This window comes from Raphanus sativus, chromosome 4 (assembly GCF_000801105.2).
Source record: "Raphanus sativus cultivar WK10039 chromosome 4, ASM80110v3, whole genome shotgun sequence".
In the NCBI taxonomy this organism is placed as follows: Eukaryota; Viridiplantae; Streptophyta; class Magnoliopsida; order Brassicales; family Brassicaceae; genus Raphanus; species Raphanus sativus.
The window spans coordinates 45,788,831-45,808,833 of record NC_079514.1 but is presented as its reverse complement, the minus strand read 5'-3'; the positions used below and the strand labels follow the sequence as shown (position 1 = coordinate 45,808,833).

Below are 20,003 nucleotides of genomic sequence, written 5' to 3'. Positions count from 1 at the left end.
ATTGATGGAAGCAGGTACTTTTTGCTATTCTTAGATGATTATACTCACATGTGTTGGATATACTTCATGAAGCAAAAGTCAGAAGCCTTCTCACTGTTCAAGAAGTTCAAGGCAATGGTAGAGAAGCAATCGGATTGTTCCATCAAGACGTTGAGATCAGATGAAGGTGGTGAGTTCACTTCACAAGAATTCAACCGGTTCTGTGAAGAAGAAGGAATCAACAAGCAAGTTACCTTACCTTATTCACCCCAACAAAATGGTGCAGCAGAGAGGATGAATAGGACCTTGGTGGAGATGGCTAGATCGATGTTGGCAGAGCAAGACTTACCGCTCAAGTTATGGGCAGAGGCGGTATACACTGCCTCATACCTTCAGAACCGTCTACCATCAAAGGCAATAGAAGATGATGTCACTCCTATAGAGAAGTGGTGTGGACACAAACCAGATGTGTCACACATGAGGATGTTTGGTAGCTTATGCTACATACATATTCCGGATCAAAAGAGGAGGAAGCTAGACGTCAAGGCAAAGCGTGGAGTCTTTGTTGGATATAGCAATCAATCCAAAGGCTACAGAGTTTTCATTCTGGAGAATGAGAAGATTGAAGTATCAAGAGATGTAGAGTTTGAAGAAAACAAGAAGTGGGATTGGGAAAGGCAAGAAGAAGTCAGGAAGACATTGGAGTTGTCTATGGAAGACACTCGAACGCCTACTCAACAAACCGAAGGTACTTCTAGCCCTGTTTTCATTCAAAATGATGATCATGATACTAGTGATGAAGATGGAGAAACGTCTGAGCCACCAAAGAAGTACAAGTCTATGATTGAAATCATGGAAAAGGCACCGAGAGTAGACCTTGATGAGGCGGCTCAAGCAATAGAAGCTTGTCTTCATGCACAAGAAGAACCATACACTTATGATGAAGCGTGTGGTAAGAAGGAATGGAGAAAGGCAATGGATGAGGAAATCGCCATGATAGAGAAGAACAAGACATGGGAACTAGTAGATAAGCCAGAGAAGAAAAATGTGATAAGTGTGAAGTGGATCTACAAGATCAAGACCGATGCAAATGGCAATCACATCAAGCACAAGGCGCGGCTAGTTGCTAGAGGATTCTCTCAAGAATATGGTGTTGACTACCTTGAGACGTTTGCCCCTGTCTCAAGACATGATACAATAAGAGCCATACTCGCATATGCAGCTCAGATGAAGTTGCGTTTGTATCAAATGGATGTGATGTCAGCTTTTCTCAATGGGGAGTTAAGAGAATAAGTGTATGTCACACAACCACCTGGGTATGTGACGCATGGGAAGGAACACAAGGTTTTAAGGCTACACAAGGCTTTATATGGTTTAAAGCAAGCTCCAAGGGCATGGTATGGAAGGATAGATTCATACTTTCTCCACAACGGTTTCAAGAGGAGTATGAATGATGCAGCCTTATACATCATGAAGCAAGGAGGAGATGTGTTGATCGTGAGTTTGTATGTGGATGATATAATCATCACAGGAAACAATACTCAGATCATCAACACATTCAAGGAGAACATGAAGAAGGAGTTCGAGATGGTGGATCTTGGATTGTTGAACTACTTCCTTGGAATGGAAGTTATTCAAGACGATGGAGGCATATTTCTTTCACAAGAAAAATATGCAAACAAACTTGTAGACAAGTTTGGGATGCGAGACAGCAAGAGTGTAAGCAATCCACTTACACCACAAGGGAAAGGAGGAAAAATTGAAGATGACAAGGAGTATGGAGATCCGACTAAGTATAGAAGCATTGTTGGAGGGCTTTTGTACTTGTGTGCATCAAGACCGGATGTGATGTATGCAAGCGCCTATCTCTCAAGATACATGTCATCACCTCGCATGAAGCACTATCAAGAAGCCAAAAGGGTGTTAAGGTATGTCAAAGGAACTTCAGACTTTGGAGTGTACTTTACAAGTGTGGAAGAACCAAGACTTGTAGGCTACTCGGACAGCGACTGGGATGGTTCTAAGGAAGACAAGAAAAGCACTTCAGGTTATGTGTTTACTCTTGGTTCAGCCATGTTTTGTTGGCAGTCAAGCAAGCAACAAACAGTGGCACAATCAACGGCTGAGGCGGAGTACATAGCCGTGTGTGCAGCAGCAAATCAAGCCGTGTGGTTACAAAGGCTATTTGAAGACTTTGGTCAGAAGTTTGAAGGAGGCATTCCGATCCTATGTGACAACAAATCAGCAATAGCAATTGGGAAGAATCCAGTGCAACATAGAAGGACGAAGCACATAGAGATCAAGTATCATTTCGTGAGGGAAGTTGAGCAGAAAGGAATCATTGAACTCGAGTATTGCAAAGGGGATGATCAACTCGCAGACATTCTCACAAAGGCATTGGGCGGTTCAAGGTTTGAAGATCTCAGGAAGCAGCTTGGAGTCAAGTCGAGATATGATTAAGGAGGAGTGTTAAACTATATAATCTAATCTCTCCTTAATACATTTACATAAGTTAGTTATTAGTCAGTTATTATACAAAGAGTTGTAACTCTTCATGAAGAGGTGTGTCTCTTATATCTATTGATTCGATTTCTATATAAAGATCAATCATTTGTTGTAAACATTATCACAGAATCTCAATAAAGACAAAGTATTTCCAGAGAAGTATACAAAATTCGTAACTTGTTGAATAAGCCTAAAGCGTCTATCTTATTTCTTATTCCGAACTCGTGTGTAACACACTGTGATCTTTGTGTAACACAAGCGGTTGGTAAAAGTTTAACAAGTTAAACATCTTGATCCAAAACAAGAAGCAGATCAAAAGTCAAAACAAAAGATAAAGCCATCCAAAATAGATTTGCTTAACCCTCCTCAATCTGCTCCCTCAACCTCTTAGAACCTTGATTGTGCTTCTAACATACAAGTTATCTCAATAATCGCAATAGCAAATCAGATTCAGAATTACACATAATTCAAGGTAATAAACACATCTTTGATACAAAACCATAAGCATATCACAATGCCCCGGCCCGTACATTTCTTTTTGAGCTCCTTTACACTTAATTTCAACATAAACGGTACGAGATGCAACGCACATGCAATCCCAATACTGCATATGCAAGAGTTACACTAAACTATATGGAAAATGCATGATCAAAAGTTAATATAGTGAGTTAAGACGCTAAGAGATTCCTAAACTTAGTTTATATTGCACATGACGCTAAGAGATTCACCTAAACTAAGTTCAATAGCTAATCTGTTTTCGCAGGTTTCGCCCGTGTTTAGCCTAGACAATTTTTCTTTTTCTTGGTTCGACTTTCTCCGGTTTCCTTGTGTGATTGGAGAGACTTAACTATTGTGGTTGAGAGTCTTTATTTTTTAGCTTTTTGGAGGCTTTTATGTGTCAGTTGCCTATGTCAATCTTTGATCCAACTATTGTATCAGCTGCACATTCTAATGAGTGAAATTCACTTATAAAAAAAAAACAAGCTATAAAAAGACAAGGAGACATAGGATAATGGGACATACACTTTGTATTATAATGTGTTAATGTTAAACACGGTTTGTATTAATGTTCTTCTTATTTTCGTATTCAATAAAACTTTCATTTCGAGCTTATATTCATTCTTCTTGGTTTCATATATTCCTTTCTTTACCATGATTTTCACCTCGTATATAAAATCAGAGAGGTTTAGAGGGGGCCGCAAGCTAGAACTCAGTTAATTATATGATGTGACAAATATAACATGACCACGTGTTAGCGAGAATAATAAATAAATAATATCTAAACTATTAAAACTGAAGTACATTTGATGTTTAACCCTCACTTTTCCTAAATAATTACCATGGAATGCCACTGATATTTAATCAACACTTTCACTAATTATTATTAGGCTTTCACGTCTCTTACAATAAAAAATAACAAGCCCACTAAAATTTATTTACCCAATAACTGCATTTATATCTCTCAATTCCATAAACATATGTTTCATCTGTTTTTTCTTTAATGCTCTACTCTTTCATGCATCACATTCTCAAATTTTCATCAATTGCTGTATATAATATTGGGAAACTAAAAGTCTAAAATCACGTGCCAAAGTTTTTACCATCAATTTTGCAATAATTAACAAAAAAATTTAACACCAAATAACTATCTAAACTATTAAAACATGAATACAAATAAAAAACATCTTTGATTTTTCTTCCAAAATTACAAGTTTATGCCACTGACTTAGACACCGTCGTTTTATACATTGGCTAACCCAAAACAAATTGCTACCCCAATCCGTTAATATCACCATAAGTTCGCGGATTTGGTATCATCAGTTTCAATTTCTATATACAAATATCCTTATTTAAACATCCTAAATGTATAAAAAGAAATGAATAGTTATAATCTTAACTAACCATATATAAAATAAAAATATATTTTTGGACCATTGAATATAAACTAATAATTTAGGTGTTTAATGAATTCAATAAAATTACAAAACCTTTCCTACTGTAAAACAATCATCAAATCGTAACAAATATCTTAATATTCTGTTATGAAAGCTTACAAATCACGTTTAATCTATATTATTAAAACTGAAGTACAAATTAGGTTTGTTTGGAAATATAGATAACAATTTTTAAAAATGTTTGTTTTGAAACTTGGATAGCAGTTTAAAAAGTAAGTTTCTTAGAAACATGAATATCAGTTTAAAAAAATAGATTTGTTTGGAAACATGAATAGCAATGAATAGCAGTATAAAAAAATTATATTGTTTGGAAACATAGATATCACTATATTAAGAAAATAATGAATTTATGTTACTAAAAAAAATTAAAAATCTATTATATTATGAGAAATTATCTATTTGTGTTAACTTTAAAATATACGAAAAATAAACTAATCTAATTATTTTAAAATATCATTTGTCTAAAATAATCATATAACAAAATTTAAACTTTATATACATATTTTAAATCAAAATAATAATTTAAAGTTGATTTAAAATATACATATATTCAAAAAAATATTTTTACTAAAATATTTTCCAATAACCATTATTAAAAATGTTTTCAATATATGGGATTATTGAAAATATAATATATGTGATTATTTATATGATAGTACATATAAAATACTGTTAATTATATGTTTGATGTGTGTTTTAAAGAGAAAAAAAAACAGATTGTGAATTAGGGGTGGGCGTACGGGTACCCATTCGGGTTCGGTTTAGGTCTGCTTGGGTTTCGGGTTTTCGGGGTCAAAGATTTCAATTACATTCATATATTTCTAATTTTTTGTTCGAATTCAATTCAGATCTTTGCGGGTTTGTTCAAGTTTGGATAACCCATTTAAATTCATTATATACTTTAAATTTCTCAAAATATATAAACAAAATAATATATTACACATAAATTTGAATAACATATATCAGAATAATTGAACATAACATATAAATTGGTTTGATTTAAATATTTGGATAGAGAATCAATAATTATATTAAGTATTTTTAGTGATTTGAGTATACTTTAACTATTTTAAATGTTTACATTTAACTATTTATATATATTTTTAATTATTTAAACCAATTTATAAGTACCATATATATTATGGATGTTTTTATATATATTAAGTCTAAAAATAATATATATAAGTATATAAATATATTTCGAATACATTCAGGTATCTGAAATACTTTGGTTCAGATCGGATTCGGTTTCAGTTATCTAAATACAAAACTTTTTATATTTAATCAATTTCGGTTCGGATTTTGTACTTCTTTTTGAATCGGGATCGGTTCGAACTTTTAAATTCAGATTTTTGTCCAACTCTAATATTAACATAAAAACAACATATTTTATAAAAATATACACCCGCACGGGCGTGCGGGTCAAAATCTAGTATTCTATTAATTCTTCAACATGTCCAATTGATATGGGGTTATGTCCACTTTTTTATTTTTATAACTGCCACTAAATACATCTTTAATAATACCTTTTGTATTAATATAACTGCCAAATCACGTAACTGGCTATTAATCCCGTAACGGTCCAAAAGGACGTATGATTCAATATGATTTGATATCGTATTTTTTGTGAACGTCCATTACTGCATAATTATATTTCTTAATTTTTTAATCATGGTCATTAATCACGTAACTAGCTAAAAAGATATTATACAAAGATTATAATTATTAAAGCCTCTTATAAATCATTTAAAAAAGATATTATACAAATTAAAAACAAAAATAATTTAAAACACAAATATAAAAATTAAACTTTTAAAAGATGTAAAACAAAAAATTTACCCGTCCTTTTAAGGGCGGATCAAAATCTATTCTATTGATTATCCTGTATGACCAATTAATAAAAGGTCCTTTAGAGCATTGTTAATCGTTCGTAACTTCCCTCGGCATATGAAACGATAATTTGGGTTTCGAATATTGTTAACCGTTCGTAACTTCCCTATATTCCTGTTTTTATGTTCAAATAAAAAAACAAATAATTTGGACTGAATATTGACAAAAAGACGAAGCCTTACCATATGATACATGTACATACTTACAAAACTTATATATTCTATTAAATTCATATCATACAGAATATGATTATATAAACACACAAACATAAAAATTATGTTTCTTTAAAAAATAAAATTAAACCTAAAACTAAACAACTAAAATTAAAATTAAAAATTATTATCATGATCCGATATTCTACAGATTTTAGTTTAACGGGTTTTAAATAGATTTCTACATTTGGACCCGCCTTTTTATATTTTTTAGTTTTATATTCTTTTAGAAATTTAATTTGGACTGAATATTGACAAAAAGACGAAGCCTTACCATATGATACATGTACATACTTACAAAAACTTATCTATTCTATTAAATTCATATCATACAGAATATGATTATATAAACACACAAACATAAAAATTATGTTTCTTTAAAAAATAAAATTAAAACTAAAACTAAACAACTAAAATTAAAATTAAAAATTATTATCATGATCCGATATTCTACAGATTTTAGTTTAACGGGTTTTAAAATAGATTTCTACATTTGGACCCGCCTTTTTATATTTTTTAGTTTTATATTATTTTAGAAATTTAATTTTTATATTTATATGTTTTAGTCATATTTGTGTTTTTCATTGTATAACATTTCTCTTAAATAATTAATAGGAGGTTTTAATTATTGTATTAAAATAGTTTTACCATACATATATCAATATGTTATGTTTCTATTTTAATAGTATTGACTAGATTCGGATTCGCCTTTAAAAGAGCTGATATATTTTTTGTTTTACATATTTTAGAAATTTAATTTTTATATTTATGTTTTTAATCATATTTATATTTTTCTTTGTATAATATTTCTTTTAAATAATTAATAAGAGGTTTTAATAATTATCGTAAAATAATTTGACCACACATATATCAATAGATCATATTTCTGTTTTAGTATATTGATATTATATAATGAAAAAAACGTAAATAAAAACATAAATATAAAAATTAAATTTATAAAAGAATGTAAAAAAAAAATATATCCGCCCTTTTAAGGGCGGGTCAAAATCTAGTAACATATTAACTTTCAAACACTAATGGCATTTTCTGCAATGTGCCTAGTAATCAAAGGGTGGTTTGAAAGATGGATTGAAGAGGACCGGTGATAACACATCATCCAATGGCAAACTTGTCAATAACTAAGGAAAGAAACTTATTATATAAAATTGCTCTCCTATTCATACATAAGGGATAATAAAGAACTGTCGTTAAAAATGGTTAAGGAAGATAGCCATGGCCAACATTGTACTTCTAATTTTAACGTGAGAATAAGATTATGTTTCGGATCATAAAGATTATCTTCAATCTCTTCATCACAAAATTCCTCACGCATAATAAATTTATTAACAAATCAAATAAAACAAAATAAATCGGTGTGATCATAGAGTTTTATGTACAAATGAGTGCTTCAAAGATTGTTTCTGTGTTACTATTGCTTGTATTAATCAATATAAGCAGTAATAATATCAATGGCGTCAATGCATTTCATAAAGTTATTAGGAAAATGCAATCTAAATCGACATCATTAGAGGTAGTGAGCCATCTTCATAGAACCGGCTTTCACTTTCAACCTCCCTGCCATTGGATTAACGGTACGTTGCATTTAATTGTTGATGTAACCAAAACATACTGTTGTTCTAACCATTGCTTTTCTTTGGTTTGTTGTTTCTTGCAACTATCTTTTTGGTGGCCTTATCGACTCCAACAGATCCAAATGGTTAGTTCATCACATTTTTATATATTTGAAACTAATAACAAAAAAAACATTATATGTTTATAATGTGACGATATTCTAAAATAGAACAGGTCCAGTGGTGTACAAGGGAGTCTACCATTTTTTCTACCAATACAATCCTAAAGGTGCAGTTTGGGGTAACATTGTGTGGGCTCATTCAGTTTCTAAGGACTTGATCAATTGGGAAGCTCTTGAACCAGCTATTTACCCCTCCAGATGGTTTGATATCAACGGTACATGGTCCGGTTCAGCCACCAATGTACCGGGAAAAGGACCGGTTATCCTCTACACTGGTATCACCAAGAACCATACTCAGATCCAAAACTATGCCATTCCCCAAGACCTTTCCGACCCATACCTCAAGAAATGGATCAAGCCAGACGATAACCCTATCGTAAGACCCGACCATGGCGAGAATGGATCCGCTTTCCGTGACCCGACAACTGCTTGGTTCAACAAAAAAGATGGGTACTGGAGAATGCTTGTGGGCTCACAGAAAAATCGTAGAGGAGTTGCTTATATGTACAAAAGTCGTGACTTCAAGAAATGGGTCAAAACTAGACGTCCCATACACTCTAGAAAAGGTACCGGTATGTGGGAATGTCCTGACTTTTTCCCGGTTTCCATTGGGAAGAAAACCGGTTTAGACACCAGCTACGATGGTCCAAACACCAAGCATGTGATGAAGGTTAGCTTGGACTTGACCAGGTACGAGTACTACACTCTTGGAAAGTATGATACTAAGAAGGATCGTTACAAGCCCGATGGTACCACTCCTGATGGTTGGGATGGTTTGAGACTAGATTATGGTAACTTCTATGCGTCAAAGACATTCTTTGATGACACGAAGAACAGAAGAATCCTTTGGGGTTGGGCTAACGAATCTGATAGTGCTGTGGAAGATACCTTGAAGGGTTGGGCAGGTGTTCAGCTTATCCCTAGAACGGTCTTGCTTGACTCTAGTGGTAAGCAACTCGTGTTTTGGCCTATTGAAGAGATCGAGTCCTTGAGAGGAAAGAATGTTCAAATGAACAACCAGAAAATAGAGATGGGTCAACGCTTTGAGGTCCAAGGAATCACCCCGGCTCAGGTAGTTATCATGTTTTTATACTATGTACACTTATCAAGATTTATACTTAATGTAGGACACAGCCGGATCAAACATTAGCTTTGGCCTTCAAATTTTAAAGAATTAATATATATATATATATATATATATATATCATGACTCCTAAAGTTTGAAGTAAATACAGGTTGATGTGGATGTGACATTCAACGTTGGAAGTCTAGACAAGGCAGAAACATTTGACGCGAGTTTTGCAACAAAACCACTAGATTTATGTAACTTGAAGGGTTCAAATGTGACTGGCGGGGTTGGACCTTTTGGTCTGATCACCTTGGCTACATCTGACCTACAAGAATATACTCCCGTCTTCTTCAGAGTCTTCAAATATGCCACAACCAACAAGCCTAAGGTCCTCATGTGCTCGGATGCCAAGCCGTATGTTTTCATTACCTATATTATTCGCTTTTGGTTAAAAATATTTTTATTTGGCTATTATGGGATTCTCTCATTCTCATATTTAAACTACATGAACACCACGTTTTTTACGTTTTCAGAATCCACATATATTATGGCTATACTATCAGTCCATCATTATATATACACACAAAACTCACTTTTGCGTTTAAAACCTGTTATTTTAAATTTAGTTTTTCTAACATTTAATATTATATATACACACAGTTCAACTCTCAAAGGAGACACCGGCACTGACTCCACGGAGAAGATGTACAAACCATCGTTTGCTGGTTTTGTCGATGTTGATCTCGCCGACGGAAAGATATCTCTAAGAAGTTTGGTATGTTACAAATTTATTCATTTTTATCCTGAATAATAATTTGTACATAAGCAAATTAAAATAATTGATGGCGTAGTTTATAGGATATGACACTAATTAATAATCTGTACAGATTGATCACTCGGTCTTGGAAAGCTTTGGAGCAAAAGGAAAGACAGTGATAACATCTCGAGTGTATCCGACCAAAGCTGTAGGTGATAACGCTCATTTGTTTGTCTTCAACAATGGGTCACAACCTGTGACTGTTGAGAGCCTCAACGCATGGAACATGAAGAAGCCCCAGAAAATGAATCAACGAGCTAAATGATCACATTCTTTTTATTTTTTTTCTTTGATTAATAGATTTCATTTATTTTTTAGAGAGAGAGTCAGTGATTATATTAGAGAGGAGAGACTTATTGTGTTTCTTTTCTTTTTTTTTTTTTACTCAACTTCAACTATTTCATTCACCAATAATCTTGGTACAAACATTTGACCTCACAAGAGTTCTACCACATATACAAACAATGCATCTTAGCAACACCCTGGAACACTCACTAGGTGAAAACTCACTCGGATCCAGCGTAACCTAGAGTACATTGATGTATTTTTAACCCCAACTGAGATGAGAATGCTCCACAGATCGAAACAAACCATCTCTTAGACCACTACAATTAACCACAATGACTCGAAAACTACTACTAACACAGCAAAACACAAACAAACTTGACCAGTGTAACTAGTTTAGCCCACGCTATGGTCCCAGGAGATCAGCATTCAGGGCGTGTCCCAATAGCAGCATCACCGAAGCGCATTACCGAAAGCAGCTTTTGTCTCCTGGAGTTCGTAGCTTCAGTCCGTAGCCACCTAACGGACAGAAGGTCAGACTGCAAAAGAACCTATAAAGACCACTTGAGACGAGAATAAGTATCTACACGAGCAAACTATAAACCAAAGTCGGGACCGTAAAGTGTACAAGCCATTGGTCTCCATGCTGTATGAGTCGAGTTCGTGTCCCAATAGCATCAACGCCTGAAGGCGCATTCCGGTTTGATTCATATCGCCGTCGATCCTTTCCTCACTCTGTGGCCAAAACCGGACACGAATCCGGACTGAAAGGCGGACCGTGGCGGTAGAAACATGAACGGTCACAACTTAAGGCTTCAAGGGTATCACCATCTTCAGCCACTCATCGCACCTCTACTTCACCCATCTCACCGTTCGAACATGGAGTTTTAATGGGGTAGAAGAGTCGTCTAATACCAAACACGTACCACCGCCGGTGAAATCTAACCTAGATCTGAAAAAGGGGAAAACTCGATCTAACCAGATTTCCAGTCCTAAAACACCCGACTCTCCACACCTTAGCTTCGTCACAGTCTCGCCGTCTCTCCAAGGTTGTGACCACCGTCTCCGTTCAGTACCGAAGCACCGATAGAAGGAAGGGATGACTTCAGAGGAGATTGCATATCGACATAGATTGAGCTTAGGGAAGGAAAGCAAAAGTAAAAACAAGCAAAGGGAAGGAAGAGTCACCTCCGGCACCGCCACTACGACGGGCCGAAGTTAGGGTTTCACTGTTCGTTCTTCTCTCTCGTGCAGCGCTCTCTGTTTTTTTTTTCCTTTCTGACTTATTGTGTTTCTTTTCTATCGATTCATTTGTACATTGCTTTTATGGACTGGAATCTCAATAAAAACACTGTTAAGGAAATAATATATAGTATACAGAGTAAATAGGGAAACAGCAGTGAGCATGCTTCTTCAAATTGTTCTATGCAGTAAGCACTTTTCTTTCAAGACAAGTAGAAAACATGAACCATGAATCTTTGTGTTGTTCTGATTAGAATCTACATTTATAACTTTTCTTGATTCATAAGTCTAATGTATACCATACTCAATTGTTGTCTTCTAAGATGTTCAACCATACGATATTAACTTTTAATTTCATTAAGATTTTCGAACAATTTGGCTAGCAGTTTTAAAGTCGTCTAGGATGCACAAATGAATCAGAAGAACCATATGCAGAACAGAATAATGATTAAGCATGAATAGGAAACCAAATCCTTTTACTGATAAAATCTTTGAACATCAAATTTCACTGAAGCAAAAACAACCTTATCAAGGGCGAGACAAAACAAAACAAAACAAAAAGGAGGCAACAGATCAGGTTCTTGAAACGAGTCTACTTGATCTTCTTCTTAGGCCTCAACTGCAAAATAAGAACAAATATTCCGATATTAGTTTAATACCAGAAATTGAATTAGATTTAAAAAAAAAAAAACAAATAAGCAAAACAGTTACCTGGTTGCTGTGGCCACACTTCTTCTTCCTGCAGTTCACAGCCCTTGGGTGAAGACGAGCGTAGCACCTAATTGCATATGTAATACAACATTAGAAACAATCCCAACAAGACTTTGTAAACATTGAGTCATCAAAACCAGACAACTTCACAACTAACACACAGTTAATCCAAGATTATTCAACAATGACCTATCTTATTAGCAATCCAAACACCACAACGAAACACGTCTCCAACGTATAATTTAACAAATGTACCATTCAAGAAAATCATCTGGAAAGATAAGAAAATTGACCAGCTGACAAAGTTTGGAGAATGGGATTATATTGATGTTGGGAACATTTATAACCTCGCACGCATTGAAACTTGCTAGAGAAGCTAAGTTTATTCCCTAAAAACACACACTTTAAACTCTACCCTATCTTAAAGAGACAAAAGACTTGGAAGCTTACTTGCGGCAAATCATCTTGTCCTGGTTGTACTTACGAGCCAAAGCCATCAAAGAAGGCTCGATGATACCTCCCCTAAGCCTCAACACAAGATGAAGCGTCGACTCTGTAAAAACAGACACGATAGTTTGTTTGTTTATTCAGACAAGTAAGTGAATAAATAGATCGAGATGATTAGAGCATAAAGATTCGACCTTTCTGGATGTTGTAGTCAGCCAAAGTACGGCCATCCTCGAGCTGTTTACCGGCGAAGATCAATCTCTGCTGATCCGGAGGGATACCTTCTTTGTCTTGGATCTTGGCCTTGACATTGTCGATGGTGTCGGAGGACTCGACCTCGAGGGTGATGGTCTTTCCGGTTAGGGTTTTCACGAAGATCTGCATCTTTGAGTTAGTTCCGTCTTCTATCCACGAGAAACAACAGAGACGGAGGCGGGTTTTATGCCCTTTCATTTCTAGGGTTTTGTTTATTACTGGGCTGGGCCCTTTTGTGTGTTAAAGGCCCATATAAAATAAAAACAAAAGGCTTTTTGAAGGAGCAATAGAAGATGTTAAGGAATGGATTTTTAGTCACATACTAATGCATAATGTTTGGCACGGTTGTGGACAATGATACATTGGAGTTCGAAGGTGATAAAGCGAGAAAAGTACATATTCTCAATTAATAATACACTGGGTGAGTATACAAAAATATAATATAAATATTTGTTTGGTTTACATATAAAAATATATATGATTTAAAATTGTTTATACAGTGATTAATATATTTTGGATAATCATAAATATATAAGTCTAGAATATCTTGCTTTATATTTTAATATTGGCGATTTTGTAAAGTTTTATGTGTAAAATTAATAATATGCATAAATTTTTTTTCCTAAATAATCTTGGTAATATATTTATATTTGATGTTTTTTAAGATGATTGACATTTTTTAATCAAAAATGGACTAAAAAATTAATAAATGTTGTTTCATTGTTTAATAAAGTCGTAACATATAAAATAATATATTTTTAATTATATTTGCTTTTTTATATTGGGCCAATACCCATTATTATAAATTTTACAGCCCATCTAATTTTGTCCGAATTTAGAAAGCACTGTAAGATTCAATCGATGTTGATTACAAATGCCAATTACTTAATATATTTTTTTAATAACATGTTCACTTCGATCGATCTTCTCGATATCATCATTTCAGAAAAAAAAAACTTTCGGAATCCTCTTCTTCTTCGATACCATTGACAATCCACAGCAAAATCCTCCCAATTTAAGAAGGTTTCATGTCTCCGACAGAGGTATGTTTCAGATCCAAAAATGAAGAATCTATATTGCTTAGTCGCTTGTTTAATATATCGATATCTCTGCAATTGATTCTCGCTTGTTTGTAATTTTTTCAATCAGATGTGGAATAGAGATCGAAATCGTACTTAGAAATGTCAGACGAACCTAAATCGGCCGTGAAACTCCTCAATTAATCTTTGCGAAAAAAGGATACTCAGCATAAGAATGAACCAACCGCTATCCAATTCCTGAATTTTAACGATCAGATAAGTAATCTTCATAGCTTTTATATAATGTTTCAGTTATATAAATCTGTTTTGATCGATTGAAACTCTCAATATCACAGAAAATAATATAACTTTCTATTTGTCTATAAATAAATATGTTTGAAAACCTTCAACCAATTGGTTTGATAGAAAGTTATGTTGAATCTATTAAGAATTAGGATATGAGTTTAAATGAATTTGAGTAAGATGTTTTTTATTTTACGATATAAGAAATATAATTTGTCCGTTAGTATCTCTGTTGAATTTATTCTTTCAAAATGTTATTAGGAAGCTGGCAAAGGAGTTTCATATTGATGAGAAAGCTTAAAGCAATGGGAACAATTTTATTAATCAGCAGAGAAGATATCTAGTAATAAGGTTAGCGTAAACTTCATTGCCACTTTTTTTTGTAAATAAAAACACCAACAAGAAATCAATTCACTTGTTCAAAACTATTATTTCGAATGTAAGAAATAAGAATGAAATCAAATAACTTATATAAAAAACCAAGGAACATTCGAAAGCAATATAAATAGCTGAAAGCAACAAACTAAAAACGCTAAAATGATAGCCCGCATAAGTCTTCCTTATCCCTTTGAATTGTCAGCTGCTTGAAAGACATCAATAAGCATTTGGTGGAATCCTGTACAAAAAAAACCCAATTTTTTAACAAACAGTAAAATGAATGTTCGATATGAACAAACACTTGTTTTAAACAACTGCTTATGTTCTTACAACTAACGAAAAGCTACAATCTTTGGAATATTGGGTTCGAATTCAATTCTCGAACATCCTTCAACGTTTTTGATGAATGTGAATTGCCCTAATTATATATAAAAATGTTTGGCTTAAATTTTCAAAATTATGAACAAATTTCACTAATTTAAACAAAAAAAATACGTTGGACCCTTTCAATTTGCGAGAAACTCAAGACACAAAGAACCACATTTTCTGCAGTATAATTCCAGTAAGCATCAATCTCAATAGCGTTCCTTCCATATGCAACACACTTTATATGTTTAAACCTATAATTTAAAAGTAATATCAATATCAAATCAAAATGAAAAAAAAATTAGCAGGAAAACGTGGATTAAAGTATCACTTTAACTCACCCAAGATTAACTAAGCTAAAACGCATTTTCGGTATCATTGGCCCTCCAGGCTCTCCAACGTATTCTAGATCACCAACACTCACCATAGCCCCATAAACGTCTATTGAATAAATCGTAGAAACGTGATATAGATTAACCATAGCAATATCGAAACATATACATCTCAAAGTGTTATAGTGATGTAAAAATTAATATTATAAAACTCAATGTTTAAAGTTTACAAAATAACATACCAACAGAATCATTCATAAAAAAGGCACAATAGTATTACAGAGCCGATCAATACATTTACTTTATTTATACTATGAAAGCTTACAATGCTATGAAATCTTCTACGTCATTCATATCGGGATTAATGGCAATAGAAGACACATTGTATACATTGGAAACACTTTGCTCATCTACAAAGAAATATATCGTCACATGTATGAAATAAAAAATAATTCATAGACAAAAAAGATTCTATTAAAACCAAATTATAGTGTAAAGAAAATAGACAGTTTTACCTTGCCATACTCTGATCTTAACAAACCTCATCACACAAATGAGAGTTTGATCAATAAGAAGATGAAAAGATTCGCTTAATTCCAATGCCACCTTTCCCCATACAACCACTCGAAGTCTTAGATTTCTGATATTTAAAGTTGTAATTAACATAAGGCTTAAATATATAATGAGACATAATAGTTGGTAGTATAAACAGATAAATATAAAATTGATAAGAATATAATTATAACTTACTCTTCATTCCTTAGCTGAAATGATATCTTCTCGGTGTCCTTTCCATTAAGAGAAACAATCTCAAGATGACTAGCCTCCAAAACCTGACCGATGATATCTACAAAATGAGCTGAAAGTAACATTACATAAAGAATTGTTAAATAGGAATCTAAAGATACAAACAGAATACTATATTATAAATCCTTACCAACCAAATATTCAGGACTTTGTCTACCATTCAAGATATCTCGAAAATTAACAGGCTGAAAACCTATCAATCTGTACGACAAATCGTCACCAAAACAAATACTTGTACTGGTTACGAAATCAATTTTATAAGGATGTTTTGTAGGACGATATGATCCAGATGTTCGTGAAACTTGAAAGTTAAGAAGAATCTTTGTATCACCTTCTTCTAGGTATGCTCCAAACCGAGGAACCAAGTCCCTATTAACAATCGCATGAATTGAATCACCCTAAATAACCAACAAATTATAAACATATTAACATAGCAAGGCCTAACTGAATCATCAAGTAAAACATGAAAAACTTATAGAAAATATGGAGGTGAGGGTGAGCATCATTCATTGTGGAAGCAATAATTTTATTGCGTATGTTTGTTTTATCTTTAATTCATAACTAATTTTATATAATTCTATGTTTATAGATTCACTTCCACAAACTATACTTCAATTACACAAAACAAACAACACAAGTTTCAATCCCTTATGATATAACATGTAATATTTGTATCTATCACTTTTATTTTTCTAATACCAATAGATTCAAAGTTATAATCTCTTTATGTCCTCTTACTCTGTGCAGGACGCAGATTATCACTTACTTTTAAAATTATAACACCTTAACATTTTATATTTTTAAATAAGTAATTACACTTCCATGACTAATACACTGATAGTTTTGTGTTTTCATGACTGTTGTAAATCATCAAAGCTAAAATACAAAATAATTTGTGAACTATGGAAAGTAATTCAATGTAATTGAGTTTAATTGTTATTTATGAAACTTCCATATGTCTAGTTATTAGACACACATTTGTAACTTTTATTTGAAACCGTCGTTTGAAATAGGCGTTTCGTCGCATCAAGAACTTTTTATTTTTGTTTCTTTTTTGAAATTTTAAAAAACAAAAATTATATTTAAAACTTTTAAAGTGTATATTGATTATTTAAATATTATGCATTAGTTTTATGTGAATAGTTATTTTGTCGTCTGTGAAAAATATCATTCAGTCGTTTTCTGAATAAATTGTATTTACTAAAGATATTTCTAAAATAGCTTTACGCTACTTTAATCACGATATTTCTAACTATCGTAATCACTCTTTCATTTTTTATAACCGTTGTTTATAATCTCTATACATACTAAAAATTATGAAATTTTAGATTATAGAAATTATTATCGTATTTAATAAATACTTGATAAACTTACATAAAATAAATAAAACTTGAACCTCATTGAAATATTTCCACTCTAAATGGAACAAAATTTTGTGAAATAAAAATTAAATAAAAAAATCTTAATCCTTTGTTTAAATTGTCTAAATTACATTTGTTTCATATATTTGTCTATACTTGACTTTACTATTAGCAATTGATGAGCTATAATAGCTAGATAAAGAATCTCATGTTCTCTGTCCACAATATATATATACAGTTACTTTATTTACTAAAAATAATAATAATTTTTTTTAATTGTCATAATTAGCTCCTTTACATCCTTTTATATACACACATACATATTTGTTTAAGAAGCCATCAGTACCATTAAACCCTCACCTAAAACAAGACAGAGAATAAAATATAAACAGAATCCCTCTCGACCAGTCCGAAGTTCCCAAGATGATAAACAAGAATGGTAAAAGAGTTAGAGATGAGTCACCGGCCAAGACTGCGGAATCGGTAGTTGCTGATCAGAGGTTTAGAGGAAGATCTTCACCGAGCCACTCATCATCATCCCTTTGCTCGTGCTTGTCGACGACTGAGGAAAAGAAAGAGGAAGTTGCATCGTCGTGGATTGATGAGGAACCGTCGGTGCTGGTGTTGGTGGGATGTCGAAGATGTCTTATGTATACTATGGTTATGCAAAAAAGGCTACGTTGCCTTAATTGTAAATGCAATGATCAGTTGATCCTATTTTAGAGAATTTGTTCTAAGTTATGATTTCAATTTAGACTTTAATATTGGGATTTTCTCTCTGCATGGTGAATTTTATGTATTGTAAAGCCTTATATGAAAAATCAAATGAAGTAATAACCACCCCTCTACACAAGTGCAAGAGGTTGTACAGAGTCTAAAATATTTTAACATTTGTCGTTAAAAATTTATTGAAATTTTCTAAAAATTTAAAGCCTTTTTTGGAAACAAAAATGGTTTCTTCTTAGATCACTAGGACTTGCATAGGACCCAGAAAAGTAACAAGACGGGCCTGGTAACCTGATAATTTCTAATCATTTTCTTATTTTGGTAAAATATTAAATATTATTACCAATTTTCAATTTTGACAGAAATTACAGAGATACACAAGATAACAGAAATGCAGAAATATAAACTAAACAAAAGAACTCAACCAACAAATAATGGTCAATAGGAAAAAAGCAGAGACTGAGACTAAGCACGAGACAGCTCTAGAGTAATGGCGGACCAGAGGAACATACGTGAAACAGAGTGGGAACTGGTTGCCATAAGTTACCAGAGAGAAAGGCGACTCTAATCTTGAAACACACGGTTCCTATAGCTTACAAAATCCTACAAGCCACAACCTGCACAAAGAATCACATGCTCGACTCACCCACTCACCCAAAAAGTATCGCCCTGGCAGCACGAGGAAGGTCCTAAACCGGCGATGTCGTCTTTCGGAAAGGACAATTGATGATTGCTGCCTCCAACTAACCAACCCGGGACCGTGTACACCCATTTAACCGGAGACCCGGGAAGAGCCGCCAGACTGATTCGAGAACACAACTTCCAGAGAAACACAACCAAGCAAGTAAAAAAAAAAACGAAGACCCTAGAGAAGTGCATATGCCATCCACAGTCTCGAGTGCTCTTGCCAAGAACAAACTACTGACGGGTTCAAAGGCTAAACAACCATCCAAGTCGATAGTTCAACACATTTATTATAGAAAAAAATGACAAGCGAGCTGCTACCGCTCCGAACTGACCTAAGAAGAACAAGCTCAACAAGATGCAGATGCAGTCAAGAATTCGACACAAACTGCCACGGAAGGTCACCCAACTCGGTTGACAACTCCGAGCGAGCAACATTTCTCGACTCGTGCCCACCACTTAGAACCAGCAGCATGATCCGAAAGACAGAGCCAACTAATACTCAAAAAATAGCCGAACCGAATCAGATAATATGGTTATTTTGGGTACTACTTTCCAAACTCGTTTCAGATATATTAATTATTCGGTTATTTTCAAGTTTTTTTACATCAGAATCGAACTCATCCGAACCCAGAATGACCCGATTCGAATTCGATCCTAGATTTTGTATTACCCGAAATCCTAATGAAGTCTAATTTCCAAACCCGAAAAAAAACTAATACTCAAAAAATCGCCGGTACCCGAACGAATACCCGAGTATCCAGGCTTAAGCCTATTAAACCTAAAGAAGTTGGTCGGATTGATGTGTTCATTAATAATATCAGGATGATTAATGTAATTATCATGACTGTAGGAATTGTTGGATAGAATATATATATTTTCCGAGGACTACAATAGAAATGTTTAA

The 20,003-nt window shown here is 33.4% G+C and overlaps 3 protein-coding genes and 1 long non-coding RNA gene across 5 annotated transcripts; 2 read left to right on the top strand and 2 right to left on the bottom strand.

Annotated features, from left to right (window-relative positions):
• The first annotated feature begins 7,898 nt into the window (after nucleotides 1–7,898).
• On the top strand, nucleotides 7,899–10,545 carry LOC108854055 (beta-fructofuranosidase, insoluble isoenzyme CWINV2). Of its 2 annotated transcripts, XM_057007021.1 has the most exons (6): nucleotides 7,899–8,133; nucleotides 8,250–8,258; nucleotides 8,348–9,366; nucleotides 9,530–9,777; nucleotides 10,024–10,138; nucleotides 10,251–10,545. In XM_057007021.1, exons 1-6 carry the CDS (start codon nucleotides 7,941–7,943, stop codon nucleotides 10,443–10,445), a joined length of 1,779 nt encoding a protein of 592 aa, XP_056863001.1. In that variant the 5' UTR covers nucleotides 7,899–7,940; the 3' UTR covers nucleotides 10,446–10,545. The 2 variants fall into 2 exon arrangements, with proteins under 2 accessions (XP_056863001.1, XP_056863000.1); XM_057007020.1 differs by lacking the exon at nucleotides 8,250–8,258 and having other exon boundaries at nucleotides 7,921–8,133.
• On the bottom strand, nucleotides 10,533–11,748 carry LOC130510573 (uncharacterized). The gene is made up of 2 exons (XR_008944261.1): nucleotides 11,094–11,748; nucleotides 10,533–11,016 (listed from the first exon to the last, which is right to left on the bottom strand). It is a non-coding gene; the product is annotated as an uncharacterized LOC130510573 (long non-coding RNA).
• Nucleotides 11,749–12,164: 416 nt separating this feature from the next.
• LOC108849457 (ubiquitin-60S ribosomal protein L40) lies at nucleotides 12,165–13,332 on the bottom strand. Its single transcript, XM_018623011.2, has 4 exons — nucleotides 13,060–13,332; nucleotides 12,869–12,971; nucleotides 12,419–12,485; nucleotides 12,165–12,326 (listed from the first exon to the last, which is right to left on the bottom strand). The coding sequence occupies exons 1-4, from the start codon at nucleotides 13,316–13,318 to the stop codon at nucleotides 12,300–12,302; spliced, it is 456 nt and encodes a 151-aa protein (XP_018478513.2). The 5' UTR covers nucleotides 13,319–13,332; the 3' UTR covers nucleotides 12,165–12,299.
• Nucleotides 13,333–18,052: 4,720 nt separating this feature from the next.
• Nucleotides 18,053–18,409, top strand: LOC108851160 (protein GL2-INTERACTING REPRESSOR 2-like). The gene has a single exon (XM_018624575.2). The coding sequence runs from the start codon at nucleotides 18,110–18,112 to the stop codon at nucleotides 18,407–18,409; it is 300 nt and encodes a 99-aa protein (XP_018480077.1). The 5' UTR covers nucleotides 18,053–18,109.
• Nucleotides 18,410–20,003: the final 1,594 nt, after the last annotated feature.